Source organism: Phalangium opilio, unplaced genomic scaffold, assembly GCF_054372755.1.
Source record: "Phalangium opilio isolate 3A_F unplaced genomic scaffold, DU_Popi_V2 ptg000056l_1, whole genome shotgun sequence".
In the NCBI taxonomy this organism is placed as follows: domain Eukaryota; kingdom Metazoa; phylum Arthropoda; class Arachnida; order Opiliones; family Phalangiidae; genus Phalangium; species Phalangium opilio.
In genome coordinates this window covers 4,229,706-4,251,511 of record NW_028324175.1, presented here as the reverse complement: position 1 = coordinate 4,251,511, position 21,806 = coordinate 4,229,706, and the positions used below count along the sequence as shown (strand labels likewise).

Sequence of the window (21,806 nt, the reverse complement as noted above, 5' to 3'; positions counted from 1 at the left end):
TCAAATTAAAACAGGGGCCAAAATCATTTTAAATTACTCCACGTGGTTTACAATGTGCTAAGGTTGTACAGCACCCAACAATGATCTAAGGCTATACAGTGGCTCGCATACACTATAAAATTAAGCATATGCTATAAAGTTACGAAGAGTGCAGCAAGCCCGCATAAAATTGAGAAATGCTTGCCCAATTCAATATACGCGAAATACAGTAACCATGACAATGCATAAATTGCCATTTCATACATTTTTACCTCTCCGTGTGACGTAGTCCAGGAGAGGTTCTGTAACGGCCGTGTCTGTGTGTGTGTCTGTCTGTCTGTCTGTCTGTCCGTTGTTACACCCACGTGACCGCGTTCGCAGTTTGCGTCTCGGAGCAAACGTGTTCGCCATTTCCGAACTTCTTTCACAGTCACGGAAATGGCTCCTCTACTTGAGTTCTCACACCACCATCTTCTGGTCTTTGTCCATCCCACACGGACACCAGTCTGTTCTAACTGGCTTCTAATCACCACCATCTTCTGTTCTTTGTCAATCCCACATTGACACCAGTCTGTACAGACTGTTAAAAAAGTCTTTGCGCGTTGCGTTTTTCGCACATATTTTACTATATTTCAAAAACTATTCAAGCTAGCGCTCTGGAATAAAGTGCGTTATAAAAGTTTTGCATTCCTCTTTCATATTTTACCCGTTCCAAAGTTGTCCTTTGCATACCTATACGGGAAACCGGAAATGTCAAAATTATCAATATTGGATTCTCGAGGATATAAATGCGATTTTCGGATTCCTTGGGGTCGATTCATATTTGAAAAGTGTTAACCAAATTCAATTCGGATGAATAGGTCACGAGTAATCAGCCTTTATTCAAAATCTGGCAAACTTGGTTAGAGTGGCGATAATTCATAATCGAGTATCGAATCTTTGTCGTAATAATGCTTGTTAGATGTTATGGCACCTTATGCGAATATATATGATTGGTCTTGTGGCGCAATACTTTTAAACAAATCAGACGTTCATTAAAGGGATGGTGAAGTGGATAATAAAGTAATTTTTTTATTGATTTTTCCATTAGACAGCGAAACATCCAAGAAATAACACCGAACGATTTTTAAACTACGATTAGTTTGAAATTTCACGAATAATTTTAAATAAGGACCTCCGACCAATCGCGTAGCGCCCTGCCTTTTTATCAACAACTTTCTCTTGGCACGCTCAGTATTGAATAAATTTATCACGAGACTTGAAAAAATTTGCGCGATGTGACAATTGTGGCGCGAGACATGGAGTGTGTCACGAGAATTTTGTTAACAAAAAGGCACGGCGTTACGCGATTGGTCGGAGTTCCTTTTTTGAAACTATTCTTAAAATCTTAGCCTAATTTGAATATTAAAATCAATGGGAGGTATTTCCTGAATTTTTCATTATGCATACTGGTCTCATGATTAGTAGAAGAATCAATAAAAAAATCACTTTATTTTCCACTTCCCACTCCCTTTAAGAGAAAACTCGCGTCTTTTGAAGAAGAGAAGCGGTTTAAAAATATTGTTATTTGGGCCATGATATCATAATATTTAGAACTCATATTAATTACGTCTGGGTCTTAAGCCCGATTCATCGCAGCCTAGTGAAAATATCATTCATGATGGCATATGCGCTGCACGAGATCCCTTCAAATAGACAAATTCTACTATTCTATACATGAAACAACTTCAGAGGAGAAGGGCTTCTATGCTAGGAATGTTCGCTACGCGATTGAGCTTCTCTAAACGGAGCCTGAAGTTGGGCTATAGCCTCCCGCGTTTAGCGCAAATGTGAGGCCATTGAAAGATTTTTATTTTAGAAGCAGAAATAGGGAACAGAGTAATCTGGGCGCGCGTCAAAGTCCCGGGCCCCCTTCCTCGGGACGGTGGGATATAAAAGAAGAGGGTGGTCATATAGTGACAAAGGTAAAAAGGAATTACGTATTTTTCGCCGATCCCGTCAGCAACGTCAGCAAAACGTAGTTTAAGTGAGCAATCAGAAAATTCAAACTTTTCATCACACGTTAGAGGGAGGGCTCTATACTGGGCTATGAGTCGGACTGAATTAAACACTAACCGTTCTCCAATCCTACTTCTTAAATTAAATCTATCTCTATTGAGGCTTAATAATATAGCTGACCGCAACCAAAGCATGGGCAAAGGCGTATTTCACAACTGACGTTCAAAGCTACCGATGAAAAAACCTAAAAATTTAATTTTAAAACAAAAATGAATGCCGGTAAGAATGATCACAACTGAAAATAACAGCTAACAGCTAAAACGAAACCGAACGGTAAACACTTGAAGTTGGTCTCTCTGCGCTGCTGGTCTGCTACTCGTTTCGTTTATTTTCTATGGCAAAAATACTAACTTTGGAAGGTATTGGGATATTAGGCCATTTTGTGATTTAAGATTCTTATTGTATAGGAAAGGAAACTAGCCTTTTTAAAGAAATTTTGGATAACCACTGCCATCTCAAATTAGAGAAGGCAGTGGGATAACTATTAATATCATCATTGATAACTAGTTAAACGTTGAAAAATATTTATAAAATTTGGAGGAAAATTTTCAAATAACAAGACTTCCTTCGAGTTTCAAATTGAAGAATGCTCGTGGGCTTTATTGAACTATTTTATACAAACAAGACAGTCACTTTCAGCTTGAATTGCTGCTTGATATTTTATAGGACATACCCGAGCACTTAAAGCAAGGATGAAGAGGAAAATAAAGTGATTTTCTTATCGATTCTTCTTCTAATTATAAGACCATTTTGCATAGTGAAACATCCAGGAAATACCGTCTGCGTTCTTGAACAATTTATTACAAACAAGACTGTCACTTTCAGTTTCAATTGTATTTTACTTAACCTCGCTTAGCCCTTAAACACATTTTTAATCTTTTATTAAATGACAGACAAAAACGCTAAATCGGGTTCAAGTCGCCCATCAAAAGAAACACATCATGTGGCGGCAGGGTCTCATGGAGGTGTCCAAAAAGGTCGCGAAGCGTAACCAGGTAAGCCAGGGAAGAACTTGGTGGACGATAGACACAACCGACCACAGCCGAACGAAAGCCGCAAGTAAAGGTCACAAATACCGCTTCGATTGGAATCCCATCGTCAGAGGTTTGGAATGCGCATGGGAGCTCGACAGGAACAGGATGTAATGATTCATGTAACGATAATAAAACACCGCCACCTCTGGTAGGACGATCCTTCCGGAAAGTTATGTATTCCGGGGGTAGTAACTCCGAATCCATAACCGAAGAGTCTAGCCAAGTTTCCGTGTGGCCAATGATATCATAGCGCGAGGAGTTCAAAAGTGCTAGATCGTTCAGCTTGTTACGCAGGCTTCGAACATTGGCATGGAAGAAAGTGATGCAATTCGAACGTCGAGGGGGCTGTGTCGATAAGGCGGAATGATCCGGAGATGTAGGTTCTTGAATAGCAAAAAACGAGTCACTTAAGGCTGGTAGAGAGCAGGTCGGGCACATATAGGGCTCGTCTGAAGATATGATATTTGCACCCGACTTGATTTTTCATTTCACCCTCCCTTTAATAGTATGAAAAGTACAAATAAATATAAAACTCAATATTTACCCGCGACTAAATTTAAACATTCTACTTGAACATTTAAGACACCAGTCGCTGAACTGTTAATTTTATTGTTGAGAAAAATCTCGTTGATTACTTCAAGAAGACCCACTTTCTTAATAGTGGTAAGGATCTCATTGGTGACGCCATTATTCTATTAAATGCAATAAAATAATTAACATCGCATTTAAAGGAAAAGTTTAGGTAACATAACATTATACCTTTAAAAGTACGGCCTTTTTTAAATATAAAATGAAAACTAAATATCTCTCATTGCAAAATAATTAGCATTTAATTAGTCTTAAAAAAATCAAGCATTAAATGCTAATTATTTTGTAATAAGAGATCATATATTTCCTGTTTTTAACTTATTATACTTAATTCCATTTATATTCAGAAAAAGGCCGTTCATTTAAGGTATATTGTTTTGTTACCTGAAATTTTCAATTTAAAGCAAAGCGCGGGCCACCCGTAACTCGATTTTCGCTCACTAGATGGCTCTACCCAAAAATCTTGAAAGGCGGGATTTATATGGGTATCAGCCTGTTATTGGTTAATGCCATGACCAATAGCAACTTCAAATTAAAATTCGTCTGCACAGACTGCATTTCAAACTTCAAAAATATCGCGGTAGCTCTTGTTTTATGTATACCCAATCTGGAATTTGGGTATTACGAGGCGGTTTTGTTGTGTTTATACTGATTTAATTAGTAGTATTTTAAGAGATATTGGTATCCTTACGAAGGCAAGTTTGGGCTGTTAGAAAAATTTACAACTGTTTTCAAAGATGTGTGAGTAAACTATACGTATTTAATAATTATAAAAAAACCGTTTTTACAAACGGAAAAAACCTGATATATACTACATCGTTGATTTTGGGTCGCCACTCACTGTTCTTGTCACGGCTTCTAAGGGACAGATATTATTTATTCTAACCGTTTCATATAACACCACCATTTATTAAAGCGGTAACATTACGTCATGACAATTAATATCACATGTCATGACAGCATCAACTATTAAAGCGGTAATATTACGTCATGACAATTAATTTCACATGTCACAGCTAAAAACTGTCGATTCTTATCAGGGGCGTCAACTTCATTATCTTAACACATTTTCTTTACTTTTTATTTCGGCTGACATTTTTTGAAGCTAAAAATAAATAATTTTTGCCATAACAACGAAGTTATGGTAAAAATGTCAGCCGAAATAAAAAGTAAAGAAAATGTGTTAAGATAATGAAGTTGACGCCCCTGATAAGAATCGACAGTTTTTAGCTGTGACATGTGAAATTAATTGTCATGACGTAATATTACCGCTTTAATAGTTGATGCTGTCATGACATGTGATATTAATTGTCATGACGTAATGTTACCGCTTTAATAAATGGTGGTGTTATATGAAACGGTTAGAATAAATAATATCTGTCCCTTAGAAGCCGTGACAAGAACAGTGAGTGGCGACCCAAAATCAACGATGTAGTATATATCAGGTTTTTTCCGTTTGTAAAAACGGTTTTTTTATAATTATTAAATACGTATAGTTTACTCACACATCTTTGAAAACAGTTGTAAATTTTTCTAACAGCCCAAACTTGCCTTCGTAAGGATACCAATATCTCTTAAAATACTACTAATTAAATCAGTATAAACACAACAAAACCGCCTCGTAATACCCAAATTCCAGATTGGGTATACATAAAACAAGAGCTACCGCGATATTTTTGAAGTTTGAAATGCAGTCTGTGCAGACGAATTTTAATTTGAAGTTGCTATTGGTCATGGCATTAACCAATAACAGGCTGATACCCATATAAATCCCGCCTTTCAAGATTTTTGGGTAGAGCCATCTAGTGAGCGAAAATCGAGTTACGGGTGGCCCGCGCTTTGCTTTAAATTGAAAATTTCAGGTAACAAAACAATATACCTTAAATGAACGGCCTTTTTCTGAATATAAATGGAATTAAGTATAATAAGTTAAAAACAGGAAATATATGATCTCTTATTACAAAATAATTAGCATTTAATGCTTGATTTTTTTAAGACTAATTAAATGCTAATTATTTTGCAATGAGAGATATTTAGTTTTCATTTTATATTTAAAAAAGGCCGTACTTTTAAAGGTATAATGTTATGTTACCTAAACTTTTCCTTTAAATGCGATGTTAATTATTTTATTGCATTTAATAGAATAATGGCGTCACCAATGAGATCCTTACCACTATTAAGAAAGTGGGTCTTCTTGAAGTAATCAACGAGATTTTTCTCAACAATAAAATTAACAGTTCAGCGACTGGTGTCTTAAATGTTCAAGTAGAATGTTTAAATTTAGTCGCGGGTAAATATTGAGTTTTATATTTATTTGTACTTTTCATACTATTAAAGGGAGGGTGAAATGAAAAATCAAGTCGGGTGCAAATATCATATCTTCAGACGAGCCCTATATGTGCCCGACCTGCTCTCTACCAGCCTTAAGTGACTCGTTTTTTGCTATTCAAGAACCTACATCTCCGGATCATTCCGCCTTATCGACACAGCCCCCTCGACGTTCGAATTGCATCACTTTCTTCCATGCCAATGTTCGAAGCCTGCGTAACAAGCTGAACGATCTAGCACTTTTGAACTCCTCGCGCTATGATATCATTGGCCACACGGAAACTTGGCTAGACTCTTCGGTTATGGATTCGGAGTTACTACCCCCGGAATACATAACTTTCCGGAAGGATCGTCCTACCAGAGGTGGCGGTGTTTTATTATCGTTACATGAATCATTACATCCTGTTCCTGTCGAGCTCCCATGCGCATTCCAAACCTCTGACGATGGGATTCCAATCGAAGCGGTATTTGTGACCTTTACTTGCGGCTTTCGTTCGGCTGTGGTCGGTTGTGTCTATCGTCCACCAAGTTCTTCCCTGGCTTACCTGGTTACGCTTCGCGACCTTTTTGGACACCTCCATGAGACCCTGCCGCCACATGATGTGTTTCTTTTGATGGGCGACTTGAACCCGATTTAGCGTTTTTGTCTGTCATTTAATAAAAGATTAAAAATGTGTTTAAGGGCTAAGCGAGGTTAAGTAAAATACAATTGAAACTGAAAGTGACAGTCTTGTTTGTAATAAATTGTTCAAGAACGCAGACGGTATTTCCTGGATGTTTCACTATGCAAAATGGTCTTATAATTAGAAGAAAAATCGATAAAAAATAACTTTATTTTCCTCTTTATCCTCCCTTTAAGGGCTAGGGTATGTCCAATAAAATATCAAGCAAAAATTCAAGCTGAAAGTGACTGTCCTGTTTGTATAAAATAGTTCAATAAAGCACACGAGCATTCTTCAGTTTGAAACTCGAAGGAAGTCTTGTTATTTGAAAATTTTCCTCCAAATTTTATAAATATTTTTCAACTTTTAACTAGTTATCAATAATGATATTAATGGTTATCCAAAATTTCTTTAAAAAGGATAATTTTCTTTCCTACACAATAAAAGTCTTAAAACACAAAATGGCCTAATATCCCAATACCTCCCAAAGTTAGTATTTTTACCATAGAAAATAAACGAAAGGAGTAGCAGACCAGCAGCGCAGAGAGACCAACTTCAAGTGTTTACCGTTCGGGTTCGTTTTAGCTGTTAGCTGTTATTTTCAGTTGTGATCATTGTTACCGGCATTAATTTTTTTTTCCTCATTTATTTGTTAGGGTTTTCCATCGGTAACTTTGAACGTCAGTTGTGAAATACGCCCTTGCCCATGCTTTGGTTGCGGTCGGCTTTATTATTAAGCCTCAACAGAGATAGATTTAATTTTAGTAGTAGGATTGGAGAACGGTTAGTGTTTAATTCAGTCCGACTCATAGCCCAGTATAGAGCCCTCCCTCTAACGAGTGATGAAAAGTTAAAATTTTCTGATTGCTCACTTAAGCTACGTTTTGCTGACGTTGTTGACGGGATCGGCGAAAAATACGTTATTCCTTTTTACCTTTGTTGCTTTGACACGCCTCTCCTTTCATACCCTTCCTTTCCGTGGAATTTGACGCGCCCCTAGATTACTCTATTCTCTATTCCCACTTCTAAAACTAAATCTATCCCTGGTCTCACATTTGCAGTAAACGCGGGAGGCTATAGCCCAACCTCAGGCTCCGTTTAGAGAAGCTCAATCGCGTAGCGAAAATTCCTAGCATAGAAGCCATCTCCTCTGAAGTTGTTTCTTATATGGAATAGTCGAATATGTCTATTTGAAGGGATCTCGTGAAGCGCATATGCCATCATGAAAGAGTTTTTCACTGGGCTGCAATGAGTCGGGCTGAAGGCCCAAACGTAATTAATGTGAGTTCTAAATATTATGATATCATGGCCCAAATAACAATATTTTCAAATCGCTTCTCTCCTTCAAAAGACGCAGGTTTTCTCTTAAAGGGAGGGGAAAAGGAAATTAAAGTGATTTTTTATTGATTCTTCTACTAATCCTGAGACCAGTATGCATAATGAAAAATTCAGGAAATACCTCCCATTTATTTTAATATTCAAATTAGGCTAAGATTTTAAGAATAGTTTCAAAAAAGGAACACCGACCAATCGCGTAACGCCGTGCCTTTTTGTTAACAAAATTCTCGTGGCACGCTCCATGTCTCGCGCCACAATTGTCACATCGCGCAAATTTTTTCAAGTCTCGCGATCAATTTATTCAACACGCAGCGTGCCAAGAGAAAATTGTTCATAAAAAGGCAGGGCGCTACGCGATTGGTCGGAGGTCCTTATTTAAAATTATTCATGAAATTTCAAACTAATCGTAGTTTAAAAATCGTTCGGTGTTATTTCTTGGATGTTTCACTGTCTTATGGAAAAATCAATAAAAAATTACTTTATTTTCCACTTCACCATCCCTTTAATCAACGTCTGATTTGTTTGGAAGTATTGCGCCACAAGACCAATCATATATATACGCATAAGGTGCCATAACATATAACAAGCATTATTACGACAAAGATTCGATACTCGATTATGAATTATCGCCAATCTAACCAAAGTTGCCAGATTTTGAATAAAGGCTGATTACTCGTGACCTATTGATCCGAATTGAATTTGGTGAAAACTTTTCAAATATGAATCGACCCCAAGGAATCCGAAAATCGCATTTATATCCTCGAGAATCCAATATTGATAATTTTGACATTTCTGGTTTCCGGTATAAGTATGCAAAGGACAACTTTGGAACGGGTAAAATATGAAAGAGGAATGCAAAACTTTTATAACGGACTTTATTCCAGAGCGCTAGCTCTAATAGTTTTTGAAATATAGTAAAATATGTGCGAAAAACAAACGCGCAAAGACTCCTTTAACAGTCTGTACTTGAACTTGAAAGGGTTTGGTGAAAAGGAGGTCGTCGACCAAATCGCGCGACTCCGGTTCTTTGGTGACGAAGGTAATTTCGTCGTAGGCGTACGGGAAGGAAAAGTCCACGAAGCGACCGCGTTCCGGAGTCGGGGTCACCGTTGAAATGCCCACGTCAACCTCCTATTCAGCGTTTAAAGCGATATGCGTGGTCATAAAGGGGGGTGGGGGGACATCTATCTAAGTCATCTTACGTTTCGGGCCACCATTCCTATCAGTCCCGAGCACTGGTTTCCCGGCATGTTTTGGTCGCAGAAACCCCACTGTCCGTTGGACGACGTTGAAAGCCGGTACCTGCGTTATAAACATAAGTTTTCGTTAAGTGTTCAAAGTTAGCGAGTGAGCGACTAGTCAAATGCTCTGAAATTGCGTCCGTCCACCTATTACGCGGAATGACTAGTCCCTCGGATAACGGAGCTTATATCCTCACTGGAATCGCAATTTTCGCGACAGAGCTTCGAGGATTTGAAAATCTCTCCCTTTCAGGCCGACTACCGTCGAATTGCCTTCCGTTGAAAGGACGTGGCGCAGTTTGAAGGCGTTGTGCTTCATTCGGGGATAGTACTGTAACGGCCAGATTTTGTCCATTCTCTGTCAACATATTTATCACATATGTATCCTTGCTGTACCCCTTTTTACTTTTCGAACAAGCCTCTATATAAGGCGGGCTGGCGCTGTTGGTGGCCAAGAGACCCCAAAACCTGTTTGTAAAAAGGGAAATCCCCTTAAAGTAGAGGGGCTAGTTTTTCTCGCTTGAGAAAGGCAGTTCTTGTTTAGTAAAGAAGCAGTGCAGTTCGCTTCTTCTTTAACTCCTCAATGGAGATACTTTAAATTCAATCTTTTGCCAATAAACTTAAGTTTTGTTTTATTTTACAAACGAGGACTCATTTTTGTAGTTAGTACCTATAACCCCCATGTCCGCGACAGTTAACCACGCGCACGGCTACAGTACCTAATTATAGTCTTACCTTGCGAGAAATTGGACAGATTCGATTACTTAATTGACTTACATCGATAGCGGCTACCGACAGAGTCAGATTGTGACATCGACCCTTCATTTGTTAAAACCTAAGTTTGATTCGACAATCGGAGCTACTGCTTTATTATCGGAATAAGGTTTACTCTGTAGGCACGCGTTAAGTAGCATGACGTGCCACTTAAAGCACTCACAGAAACAATAAGCCAAACGATTAAAAATAACCTGAATCGTCGAAAAGCTTTTAGTCGTTTGCCAGAGGATTAATTCTAGCTATAAACTCTAGTTTAAAGGAGGGCGAACTTTGTATTTGTAGGCGGATCTAGAGGAGCGCACCTTGCCTTTTTCCCGTGGGATGCAGCGTAGTAAACAGAAAAATACATTTCTATTAAATTTTCCAATCAATTTTTAATTCTTTTCGAGATGTTTTCCAGCATTTACAACACGCGATTCTCGCGCAAGTTTTGTCCCAAAATATTTTTATCGGAAAAGGACCCTTCCCCCCCCCCATAGGAATTTTGAGGCAAACAAATACGAAAGCCTCCTTTTATTAAGAAGGCTGCAATTTAAACGCTGTTATAGTCTTCGTAAGTTTCTTCTTCGCATCCCCTTACAAAAATCTTCTTAAGAACTCTTAAGAAAATTCCTTGGGAAATTTCTTTGGAAATCCTTAAGGCGTTCTTTAGGAAATTGGGGAATATTGGCCTCTTTTTCTTTGGAAATTGCTTTGGAAATATCTTTGGAATTTTCTTGGGAAATATCTTTGGAATTTTCTTGGGAAATATCTTTGGAATTTTCTTGGGAAATATCTTTGGAATTTTCTTGGGAAATATCTTTGGAATTTTCTTGGGAAATATCTTTGGAATTTTCTTGGGAAATATCTTTGGAATTTTCTTGGGAAATATCTTTGGAATTTTCTTGGGAAATATCTTTGGAATTTTCTTGGGAAATATCTTTGGAATTTTCTTGGGAAATATCTTTGGAATTTTCTTGGGAAATATCTTTGGAATTTTCTTGGGAAATATCTTTGGAATTTTCTTGAGAAATGTCTTTGAAATTTACTTGGGAAATGTCTTTGGAAATTACTTGGGAAATATCTTTGGAATTTTCTTGGGAAATTTCTTTGGAATTTACTTGGGAAATGTCTTTGGAATTTACATGGGAAATGTCTTTGGAATTTTCTTGGGAAATATCTTGAGAAGTGGGTAAATTAATTTAGCCACTTGAAACGAGGATAGTTCTTACACGCAGAACCATATCCCAATACAGGGAGTGTAGTGAACTACACCCCATATAGCGAAGGAAGTTCTCGCATGCAGTGTGAAATCTATATCTATATAAATCAAAGTCCTGACTGACTGACTGACAGACTGACTGATAATCAACGCCCAGCCCAAACCGCTTGCCCTAGAAGGCTGAAACTTTGCAGGAACGTTACTCATAAGTAGTAGGCGCGTACTAAGAAAGATTTTTCCAATCCGCCGCCATCTTAAAAAATGGCGCCCAGAAATGTAAAAAATATTCTCTTTGCAATAAAGTACGCGCGTTTCAGGCGATTTCGCAAATATTTAATACACTGGTTTACTTTAACCTTAAGACGGGCTAAATAGTCTTTCGGGTTCGATTTGTCGCCATCTTTTAAAATGGCGCCCAGAAATGTAAGAAAATATTCTCCTCGCAATAAAGTCCGCGCGTTTCAACCGATTTCACAAATATTTAGTACAATGGTTTCCTTTAACCTATAGACGGGCTGAATGGTCTTTCGGGTTCGATTTGTTGCCATCTGTTTAAATGGTGGCCTAAAATTTAAAAACCCTTCTATATGGAATAATGTCCGCATGAAAAGTAATGAAAACTGTCCCGACGGGCAACGCCGAGTTCTTATTACACGCGAGCGACGCCGCGGGTTAAAAGCTAGTTGCTTATAAAGTCAGACATTTAATCGACTTAAAAACATCCGTAAACGGCAGAAAGTTTTAACCTTGTGCAATTGTATGGTGTACTATGTGGGTTTTGAAGGCTTTAACGGCCAAGCAGTAGATACAGACGTTGTTGTTAAATTTAGTAATGTATATTCACTGAGAGTTTTTCAAGTATCAGAAACACGTTTAACCTAATTTTCTCTACAATGTTTTCTAAAAAATATTTATTTTGGACTCTAATTACGCTCAAAATAAAGATAAAACATGCCATAAGAGAATTAAGCAAAAATTCCGACTGACAGCTTAGATTCCCTGTAAATCTAAACATAACGATTTTAATTATATACTCTTATTTTACTTTTAAAGAATTAGTGCCAGCCGGGAGTGTGGCGCACTCCTGTAAGCCAAGCTTCTGGGCGGCAAAGTTTGAGGGAGTAAGACACATGTCGGCGATCCTACCCTATAGGTGCCGACTGCCCCGTGTCCGCCGGAGGAGACTTGACCCCCACACCCCTTCCGTCACCTCACAAGTAAACCTCATTTCCTTCCCTGCTTAAACACATACTGAACCCTAACTAATCGCATCCTTGTCGCAGACGTATGTGCCCTACTTACATTGAAACATCCACAATAGAAAAAAAGAGTTAGTGCCATAATTTTCGTCATCCACAAACTTAAAATGTGAAAAACTTTGGAAAATAAACCCTAAACCTTCTTTGGAAATTGATCTCAAGAATTCCTAAAGAATTTCGTTGGAAAATATTCCCTAGACGTTCTTTGGAAATTTATCTCTAGAAATCCTAAAGAATTTCTTTAGAAAATAATCCCAAGAAATTCTTTGGGAATTTACCTCTAGAATTCCTAAAGAATTTCCTTAGAAAATAATCCTAAGAAATTCTTTGGAAATTTATCTCTAGAATTCCTAAAGAATTTTTCAGAAAATAATCCCAAGAAATTCTTTGGAAATTTATCTCTAGAATTCCTAAAGAATTTCTTTAGAAAATAATCCCTAGACCTTCTTTGGAAATTTATCTCCAGAATTCCTAAAGAATTTCTTTAGAAAATAATCCCAAGACATTCTTTGGAAATTTATCTCTAGAATTTCTAAAGAATTTCTTTAGAAAATAATCCAAAGACATTCTTTGGAAATTTATCTCTAGAATTCCTAAAGAATTTCATTAGAAAATAATCCCAAGAAATTCTTTGGAAATTTATCTCAAGAATTCTTTAGGAAATTCCAAGGAAGTCTTTGGAAATTGTTTCTTTAGAAAATGATCCCAAGGGCTCCGTAGGGTTCCAAAGAAATTCCTTTAGAACTCTTAAGAAGTTTTTTGTAAGGGTCTGCCATGATATAAATCCACGCTTAAGTTGTTCGGTCTATTTATGGGCGTGCCCGATATTAAAATTAACTTACTCGCAAGTATCGGTGTTGAATAGGGAACCGCTGGAGCATTCTTTGTGGTTTTTGCAGTCGCATCTGCATTCTCGGTAATTCGGTCTCATTTTCGGTCCGCACATGCTAGGATTAATCTTGCAGGCGCATTTACAAGTGTTCTTGTTAAAAATCTGAGAGAGACGACACCGGGAACTAATTAGCTAAAATACTCGCGAGAAAAGGTTAGGACTAGACCAATTACTTCGAACTCTTTACAGTTGGCTTCGCTGAGAGCGCAAACGCAATCGCATTTCTTGTGATTTTCAACTTCGATGACTCTGCATTCGTCTTGCCTGTTTTGGGTGGGACTTATAGCCCGTCCACACCAACCGTTTTCGCGTCTTTCACCACGTTCGCCGCATTCGCATTGTTCGCTTTCATCCGTCGCGTTTCGTTCACACCAGAAAAAACGTCTACTAAGCGAGGCTTGCGAAGAGAGCAAAATTCTTTGGCGTGCCAAAGATTTTTGCAAGTTTTGCGTTGTTCGCAAAGGATCAACCAATAACGTACGCTTATATTTTGACGTCATAAATGATTTCGTCATCGAGGTTGCTTCTTTCCTGTAGGAATTAAACATGGCACCTGTGTGTTCCAAACAGAAGAATATTTTAAGTTTCAGTAATAATGTAATAGCTTCTCTTCTGATATTAAATCACCGTAATAAATAAAAAAAGAGAAGAATATGGGTACGAGAAGTGTTTCAGGACCGACCTGTAGATGGTGACTTCCACAATTTAATACCGAAAATGAGAATTTGCTATGAATATCATAATGACAATATGTACAGAGAAGTGTTTCGAGTCACACCCAGCCAATTTGATTATTTATTGAGTCTCGTTAAAGATAATTTAACTAAACAAGACACCCATTACCGAAAAGCCATATCTGCTAAAGAAAGACTTTACATCACATTGAGGTAATATTTGTATTATGTTTAATTATTTGAATTGGTTGTAAATTTACTAGCTTTTCTATAGGTATTTGACAACTAGAGATAGCTATCGAACTTTGTCATTAGCGTATCGAATTGGTAAATCAACCGTTGCTAAAATTGTACCAAAGACTTGTAACGTCATATGGAATGCAGTTCAGCCAATATATCTTCCACCAATGACTAAAAAAGCAATGATGACATCCGCGTTAAATTATTTTCAAAAGTGGAATTTCCCTAATTGTGTTGGCTCCTTGGACGGAAAACATATTGAATTGGTCGCACCTCCTAATTCTGGCTCTATGTTTTTAATTTTACACGGAATTTTATTCCGTTAAAATTTGAGAAAGGGCACCAATCCCCTGTGCCGGACGCGTCCGCGAAACCGGTTTCGCGTACGCTCACTCGCGTACGCTTACGATGGGAGAGAGAGATCGCTAGCATACGCGATGGCGATACGAAGAGAGATGGAACCCAGATCGGAGGGAAACGAAGCTCCGCTGCCTGCCTGGTATATTAATGAGAGGGGGAAGAGGGAGAGGGGGCATCCCGCTCGGAGAGGAGAGAGAGGAAAGAAAGGTAGTTTAAATCTCGCGGGCTTTTTTGAGTGAAAGAAACAAGTTGATAATTTTCGTGCACTGCTGCACTTTGTGCGCGTGATACATCAGAGATTATGCTGAATGGTTAGGTTAGGTTTCGTAAAATAGAGGGGACGGTTTACGGTCATAGTGATTTCTGGTTTAGGGGATCCAGGATTTTGTTTTAGATACATTATTTGATTCGTATGGTTTTTAAAAATTATACTTTAGTGGGGTGCACAATTTAGTTTCAATAATATTATTTGAAATGTGACGTTATTAGAAATTAAGGGGATACACGATTGCGTTTCAGAAATGTTTTTAGTTGTACGATTTATTGGAGATCAACTATACGGGGGGTCACGTGAGCCGTGTAAAATTACTATTAAGGCCCAGCCCTTGGGCCATCTTGTTCAACTACAAAGGAACCTACAGTATTGTGTTGATGGCGGTGTGCGACCCATATTATAAATTTACATTTGTAGACATTGGAAATTTCGGTGGAATAAGTGATGGAGGTGTTTTTGGTGGTTCAGAGTTGGGGAAAGCAATTGAAGATGAAAATTTCTTTCCGCAACCAAGAAAAATTGAAGAAAATGGGCCTGAACTTCCGTTTTGTTTTGTTGGTGATGCTGCCTTTCCTCTTAAACCCAATTTAATGCGCCCTTATGCTGGCAGAAATCTCCCAGCTGATCAAGACACTTTCAACTATAGATTGTCTCGTGCTAGGATGACCATTGAGAATTCATTTGGGATTCTCAGTTCTAGATTTAGATGTTTGCAAAGCCCTATACCTCTTGACCCAGTGAATGCTGAGGCTGTTGTAAAAGCTGCAGTATGTTTGCACAACTTCTTGATGACGAAGGAAGAACAAACTGATAGGCGTTTGTATTGTCCAATCAAGTACGGTGACCATATTGATGAACATGGAAATTTGGTCAAAGGGGAATGGAGACTTAACCATAACAGTAATATGACCGGGCTTCCTCGGCAAGGAGGTAGAGCATGTAGAAGAGGAGCCATACAGATAAGAGATTCTTATAAGGAATATTTTACTATTAATGGTAAAATGGAATACCAAGGACGTTAAAGATTACTCGTTTAATAAAAATGATTTTATTATGAAAATACAGATTATTAATTAATTTGCTCTGCCAATTTGTCACGTTCTTCCTCTTCAAGCAAATCATCGAGCACTTGCATGAGTGCATGTTTTGCTTTTCTTTTGTTTTTATCATTTAAAGATTTAAAATCCTTTTCTAGGCTCAACAGAAATAAACGATCCGGATCCTCTGGGATGGCATTGCAGGAGCTAGCATTGATTTTACCTGTATTTTCTTTCCAAATATTTAGGAGCGTTTGTTCATAGGCATCAACCTTTTGTTTTGGCTTTTTATATTTGGCTGATTTCATAAATGTTTCTTCACTTTCACGTTTGCTTGAAGACGTACTGGGCCGACTTGTACTTGCACTCAAGCTAGACGTAGAGCTGGTTTTTCTTGGCTTAGGCAAACTGTTATTTCCTTGGTCAGCATCGGACAGCGCATTTGCCGCCTCATTAATTGGCTCCTCGATAATGAAGTCCTCATCTTCATGTTCAAAAACCATTTCCTCATGACTATCTTCTGGCTTATCAGGATTCTTATCGGCCGCCTCGTCTTTATTTGCTTGAGACATATTGTTAATTGTTCTGCGTGGAAACAAGAATCGTTAAATCTAGCTGTTTATTTTTCTTGTATTCACGTACTTTCTGTGGCTAATCGAGTCTTTAAGGAAATGAACGCTTTCGTAGAGGTCCCATACCTCTCTGCTCGAACAACCACTGCCGCTCAATTTCTGTCCGTCCATAATTTTCTTTTCTCGGACATATTTGTCTCTAATTGACTTCCATCTAAGTTTTGGGTGGGACTTAGAATGGAAACCTTCCGGGCCTTTTAGGGTCGCGACTCGAAGACGCGTACTTACCGGTACTTTGACCATCTCTTTGTCGACGGCGACGCATTTGTGCGTGGGTGAAGAGCAAGAACTGCTGCATCTGTCGATGGAAATGCACCACGGTATTTGCAACTATATACCAATGAATGAAATGATTTAAAATATGTTTCCCGAGTTTATCTTTTGTTTGATTTACGGTGTTGCCGGATATATCTCCGTTGATCATTTCCAACTCGACCATGGTTTTGTGTGGTCCCGATTGACACATGCAAGCGTCGTTAATACCGATTTGCTTAGGCAAATCGCAACCTTTGCCAACTGACAAAAGAAATTCGTCTTTAGCCAGATTATTATTATGTCGCGCAACAACGACTCGTTGATCGGTCCCAATCCCTAGAAGTAGATTCTTTTCAAAATGGTAACTATAGCTACTTTGAGGTATTGGTACCGATAAACTATGCGTGATTAAATGCGTGGGAAAGCGAATTGCTCGTACTACTCGATCTTTTGCGTCGACGAATATAATCGGTAATGTCCCGATCGTAGGTGTCCTTCAGTTCGTCACCAAATTGGTCTCTGACCTCTTGCATGTGACGTCGAACTTCTTCGACGTATTTCGATTCATCCTGAATTGTACCTTTAAATTTAAACGCCAACGTCAACGTGTACTAAACGAAACCTACGAAATAATTATCCGTCTGATTCAAGGCGTTTAAGAGTTGAAAGGAGCTAAGGAACAAGACGCAAATGATGGAATGCAACATTGTACTGTCTAAAATGAGTTGAAATTAAGAAAGACAGCCGCTTTTAAACTAGATAGATCGCGTCAGCCTGACAAATGTTCGCGTCTCGTGTACGATGACACATCCGGGAGGTGGAAAACGGAAGTTTCCCATCAAGGGATGTACTCGGAATTAGAGTATTGCGTCACGTTAAGTCGGCTTTGTTCCAGAAAGATTGTAAACAAGTTGGGAAAGCCAAAATATTACCTCTCCGAGTGGAGATGACTATCACTACCCCTTAAACAACCTAAATATATGCATCTATCGCTTTTTTTAATTCTTTGCAAGTGCAGGAATTGAATTTTAAAATAGCCTATTGTTCAAGCCTTTTCAATATCTCTCAATTGCTGTGGAAACTCTACTCTCTCGCTATACCTCAACCGCATTCTTAGTCTACCAGTATGATTTGTAACATTTGTCCATATCAAAGCTGAATCATACCTCGCCACACAAAAAGCAAATGTGCCCAAATCATGGAAGCCACAACCCAATCACACATAAGCTTGGCTCCCACTTAACCAAAATAATTATTAAACAGTTAAATACTCACAAAGGTTGGCAAAATCAATCTCCTTCAGTAATACGTAAGGCTTAATTATATTATTTGCCGAACAAAATTAATCGAGCAAATCTAACACTTAACTTCTTCCTTCGAAATTCTATCAAAGAATGATTCAACTGTTTAAAAAAAGGTTTTTTTCGCAAATAGGGCGCTATCATATCAACCGCAATTCCGTCATATTTAAAAAATATACATGGCCAACACTTTTTTAGACACAATAGTGGAAGTTTTAGTCTCATTTAAAACATGTAAAACAATTATCTCATCTACAAATAGCTTACACATGTCTTTTTTTACCAATATCTAGCCGTTTGGATTTTTCTAAACCAATCTTACCACCAAAATATTTTTTGATATAGAATAAATGTTCTATGTTCTTCATTTTTGAAAATATATTTTTTAGCGTTTGTAATGATTACTCTCTACACCTACACTAATCTAACAAGGAGTATAAATCCACTAGTGGAAGCGGAGTTTTTATTGAAAATATATTTTTTAAGCATTAAATCTAACTGGGAGTAATATGAAAGGAGTAGAAGCTTATCTGTCTTAGGAAATATGAAATTTTATCTTAACAGTTCGTTAAATCATAAGTTTATAACGAAAAAACGCGGAAGGGGAAAACGAGCAGACAACAACGATTTTTGGGGGTAGAAGTTTAAGAGCGCCATCTGTCGTCCGTGCCAAAGTTGAACTTCCACTCGAAGGCAATGGGAAAGTGGATAAAATAATGCCATCAGCTATTTAACTGCGTCGATATATTTAACGACTTGACCCATGACATGCCCTTAACACTGGCTTCTATGAATCCTATTTATTCTTGGATGCTAGGAAACTTGGTAGACGTAACAGTCTGTACCAAGTACCCAAGCATCCTTCAATAAACGCCTGGCAACATTGTGGTACGCATGGTACAACTAAAAAATAGGATGTGTATTTATCTTTCGACTCACTCCAAGCCTTTAAGCCCTCAATACAGAGGATTTGAAACACTATCGTAATTCCTAGTGTCTCGAATCTCTACGTTCCTGTCCATTATGAACAGTGCTGAGAGAATGATACATCAGAAAGAGCCATTCAAATCGAATTGCCGAAAATATTATCCATATTTTCATTTCATATAACTGAGAAAACAAATTATTATGGTTCTGAGAGGAGCTTCCCATTTTGGTTGTTGTTCTCAAAAATATATCGCAATGCACGGGCCTCGATAGATATTGGAGGCAATGAATAAAATATATCGCAATGCACGCGCCTTGATAGATAGAGGAGGCAATGTAGGAAACATAACGCAATGCACGGGCCTTGATAGATATAGGAGGCAATGATTTAACGACTTCGGTACTTGGGTTTTATCTTTAATATTTAAATAAATATAATTATTTTTAATTATTTTATTCGCCAGTAAATAACTTTAAAAATAGTTAAATCGTTTAAAATAAAGTTGTTCATAATATCTTTCGAATCTTTGCTAATATTGACGTTTAAAGTGAAGGGTACCCTTCTTGCCCGCTTTCTTCAAATTTTGGGGTATATATACGATCCGTTTCCATTATAATAATAGATAAAAACGCATTCGCGTGAACCTTTGGTGGAAGCCCTGCCATTGGGAGGCTAGACGTTTCTCGTAACCCTAGCTGATCGCCGCGTATATCTTAAAACCAAATAATAGATAAAAACGCATTCGCGTGAACCGATGGTGGAAGCCCTGCCATTGGGAGGCTAGACGTTTCTCGTAACCCTAGCCGCTCGCCGCGTATATCTTGAAACCAAACGATGACGGTGGAAAAGAAGCCAGAATGTACTGACCGGCGTCCATGTGGAATGGACAAAAGACCTGAAGATGGTGGTGCATAGAAGCTGGTGTCAATGTGGAATTGACGAAGAACAGAAGATGGTAGTGCATAGAAGCTGGTGTCAATGTGGAACTGACGAAGAACAGAAGATGGTAGTGTATAGAAGCTGGTGTCAATGTGGAATTGACGACGAGCAGAAGATGGTGGTGCATAGAAGCTGGAGTCAAGGTGAAATTGACGAAGAACAGAAGTTGGTGGTGCTTGGAAGCAAGTACGTACAGACTAGTGTCCATGTGGGATGGACAAAGACTAGCAGATTGTGGTCCTTAGAAGCCAGTTAGTAAAGACTAGTGTTGGTAGATGAATGACCAAATTTCCGTGAACCGCGAACGCGTTCCGGAAATCGGGTATTTGTTTGCTCCGATTTGTAAACTGCGAACGCGGTCACGTGGGGTCTGACAGACAGACAGACAGACAGACACACAGACAGAAACGGCCGGTGTAATACCTCTCCGTGACATACGTCACTCGGAGAGGTAAACAAGTTGGGAAAGCCAAAATATTACCTCTCCGAGTGGAGATGACTATCACTACCCCTTAAACAACCTAAATATATGCATCTATCGCTTTTTTTAATTCTTTGCAAGTGCAGGAATTGAATTTTAAAATAGTCTATTGTTCAAGCCTTTTCAATATCTCTCAATTGCTGTGGAAACTCTACTCTCTCGCTATACCTCAACCGCATTCTTAGTCTACCAGTATGATTTGTAACATTTGTCCATATCAAAGCTGAATCATACCTTGCCACACAAAAAGCAAATGTGCCCAAATCATGGAAGCCACAACCCAATCACACATAAGCTAGGCTCCCACTTAACCAAAATAATTATTAAACAGTTAAATACTCACAAAGGTTGGCAAAATCAATCTCCTTCAGTAATACGTAAGGCTTAATTATATTATTTGCCGAACAAAATTAATCGAGCAAATCTAACACTTAACTTCTTCCTTCGAAATTCTATCAAAGAATGATTCAACTGTTTAAAAAAAGGTTTTTTTCGCAAATAGGGCGCTATCATATCAACCGCAATTCCGTCATATTTAAAAAATATACATGGCCAACACTTTTTTAGACACAATAGTGGAAGTTTTAGTCTCATTTAAAACATGTAAAACAATTATCTCATCTACAAATAGCTTACACATGTCTTTTTTTACCAATATCTAGCCGTTTGGATTTTTCTAAACCAATCTTACCACCAAAATATTTTTTGATATAGAATAAATGTTCTATGTTCTTCATTTTTGAAAATATATTTTTTAGCGTTTGTAATGATTACTCTCTACACCTACACTAATCTAACAAGGAGTATAAATCCACTAGTGGAAGCGGAGTTTTTATTGAAAATATATTTTTTAAGCATTAAATCTAACTGGGAGTAATATGAAAGGAGTAGAAGCTTATCTGTCTTAGGAAATATGAAATTTTATCTTAACAGTTCGTTAAATCATAAGTTTATAACGAAAAAACGCGGAAGGGGAAAACGAGCAGACAACAACGATTTTTGGGGGTAGAAGTTTAAGAGCGCCATCTGTCGTCCGTGCCAAAGTTGAACTTCCACTCGAAGGCAATGGGAAAGTGGATAAAATAATGCCATCAGCTATTTAACTGCGTCGATATATTTAACGACTTGACCCATGACATGCCCTTAACACTGGCTTCTATGAATCCTATTTATTCTTGGATGCTAGGAAACTTGGTAGACGTAACAGTCTGTACCAAGTACCCAAGCATCCTTCAATAAACGCCTGGCAACATTGTGGTACGCATGGTACAACTAAAAAATAGGATGTGTATTTATCTTTCGACTCACTCCAAGCCTTTAAGCCCTCA

The 21,806-nt window shown here is 38.1% G+C and overlaps 3 protein-coding genes and 2 long non-coding RNA genes across 5 annotated transcripts; 1 reads left to right on the top strand and 4 right to left on the bottom strand.

Moving 5' to 3' along the window:
* Positions 1-2,248: 2,248 nt before the first annotated feature.
* LOC149668069 (uncharacterized) lies at positions 2,249-3,759 on the bottom strand. Its single transcript, XM_089840970.1, has 2 exons — positions 3,616-3,759; positions 2,249-3,454 (listed from the first exon to the last, which is right to left on the bottom strand). Exon 2 carries the CDS (start codon positions 3,273-3,275, stop codon positions 2,940-2,942), a length of 336 nt encoding a protein of 111 aa, XP_089697096.1. The 5' UTR covers positions 3,276-3,454; positions 3,616-3,759; the 3' UTR covers positions 2,249-2,939.
* A 381-nt stretch (positions 3,760-4,140) lies between these two features.
* Positions 4,141-6,960, top strand: LOC149668068 (uncharacterized). Its single transcript, XM_089840939.1, has 4 exons — positions 4,141-4,277; positions 4,321-4,354; positions 5,802-5,949; positions 6,111-6,960. The coding sequence occupies exons 1-4, from the start codon at positions 4,141-4,143 to the stop codon at positions 6,623-6,625; spliced, it is 834 nt and encodes a 277-aa protein (XP_089697065.1). The 3' UTR covers positions 6,626-6,960.
* Positions 6,961-7,884: 924 nt separating this feature from the next.
* Positions 7,885-14,179, bottom strand: LOC149668067 (uncharacterized). The gene is made up of 7 exons (XM_089840938.1): positions 14,040-14,179; positions 13,531-13,910; positions 13,308-13,459; positions 9,426-9,696; positions 9,190-9,258; positions 8,926-9,118; positions 7,885-7,907 (listed from the first exon to the last, which is right to left on the bottom strand). The coding sequence occupies exons 2-7, from the start codon at positions 13,903-13,905 to the stop codon at positions 7,885-7,887; spliced, it is 1,083 nt and encodes a 360-aa protein (XP_089697064.1). The 5' UTR covers positions 13,906-13,910; positions 14,040-14,179.
* A 2,467-nt stretch (positions 14,180-16,646) lies between these two features.
* On the bottom strand, positions 16,647-17,022 carry LOC149668066 (uncharacterized). The gene is made up of 3 exons (XR_016368120.1): positions 16,969-17,022; positions 16,803-16,904; positions 16,647-16,728 (listed from the first exon to the last, which is right to left on the bottom strand). It is a non-coding gene; the product is annotated as an uncharacterized LOC149668066 (long non-coding RNA).
* Positions 17,023-17,227: 205 nt separating this feature from the next.
* Positions 17,228-17,712, bottom strand: LOC149668065 (uncharacterized). The gene is made up of 2 exons (XR_016367915.1): positions 17,456-17,712; positions 17,228-17,398 (listed from the first exon to the last, which is right to left on the bottom strand). It is a non-coding gene; the product is annotated as an uncharacterized LOC149668065 (long non-coding RNA).
* Between the last annotated feature and the right edge of the window lie 4,094 nt (positions 17,713-21,806).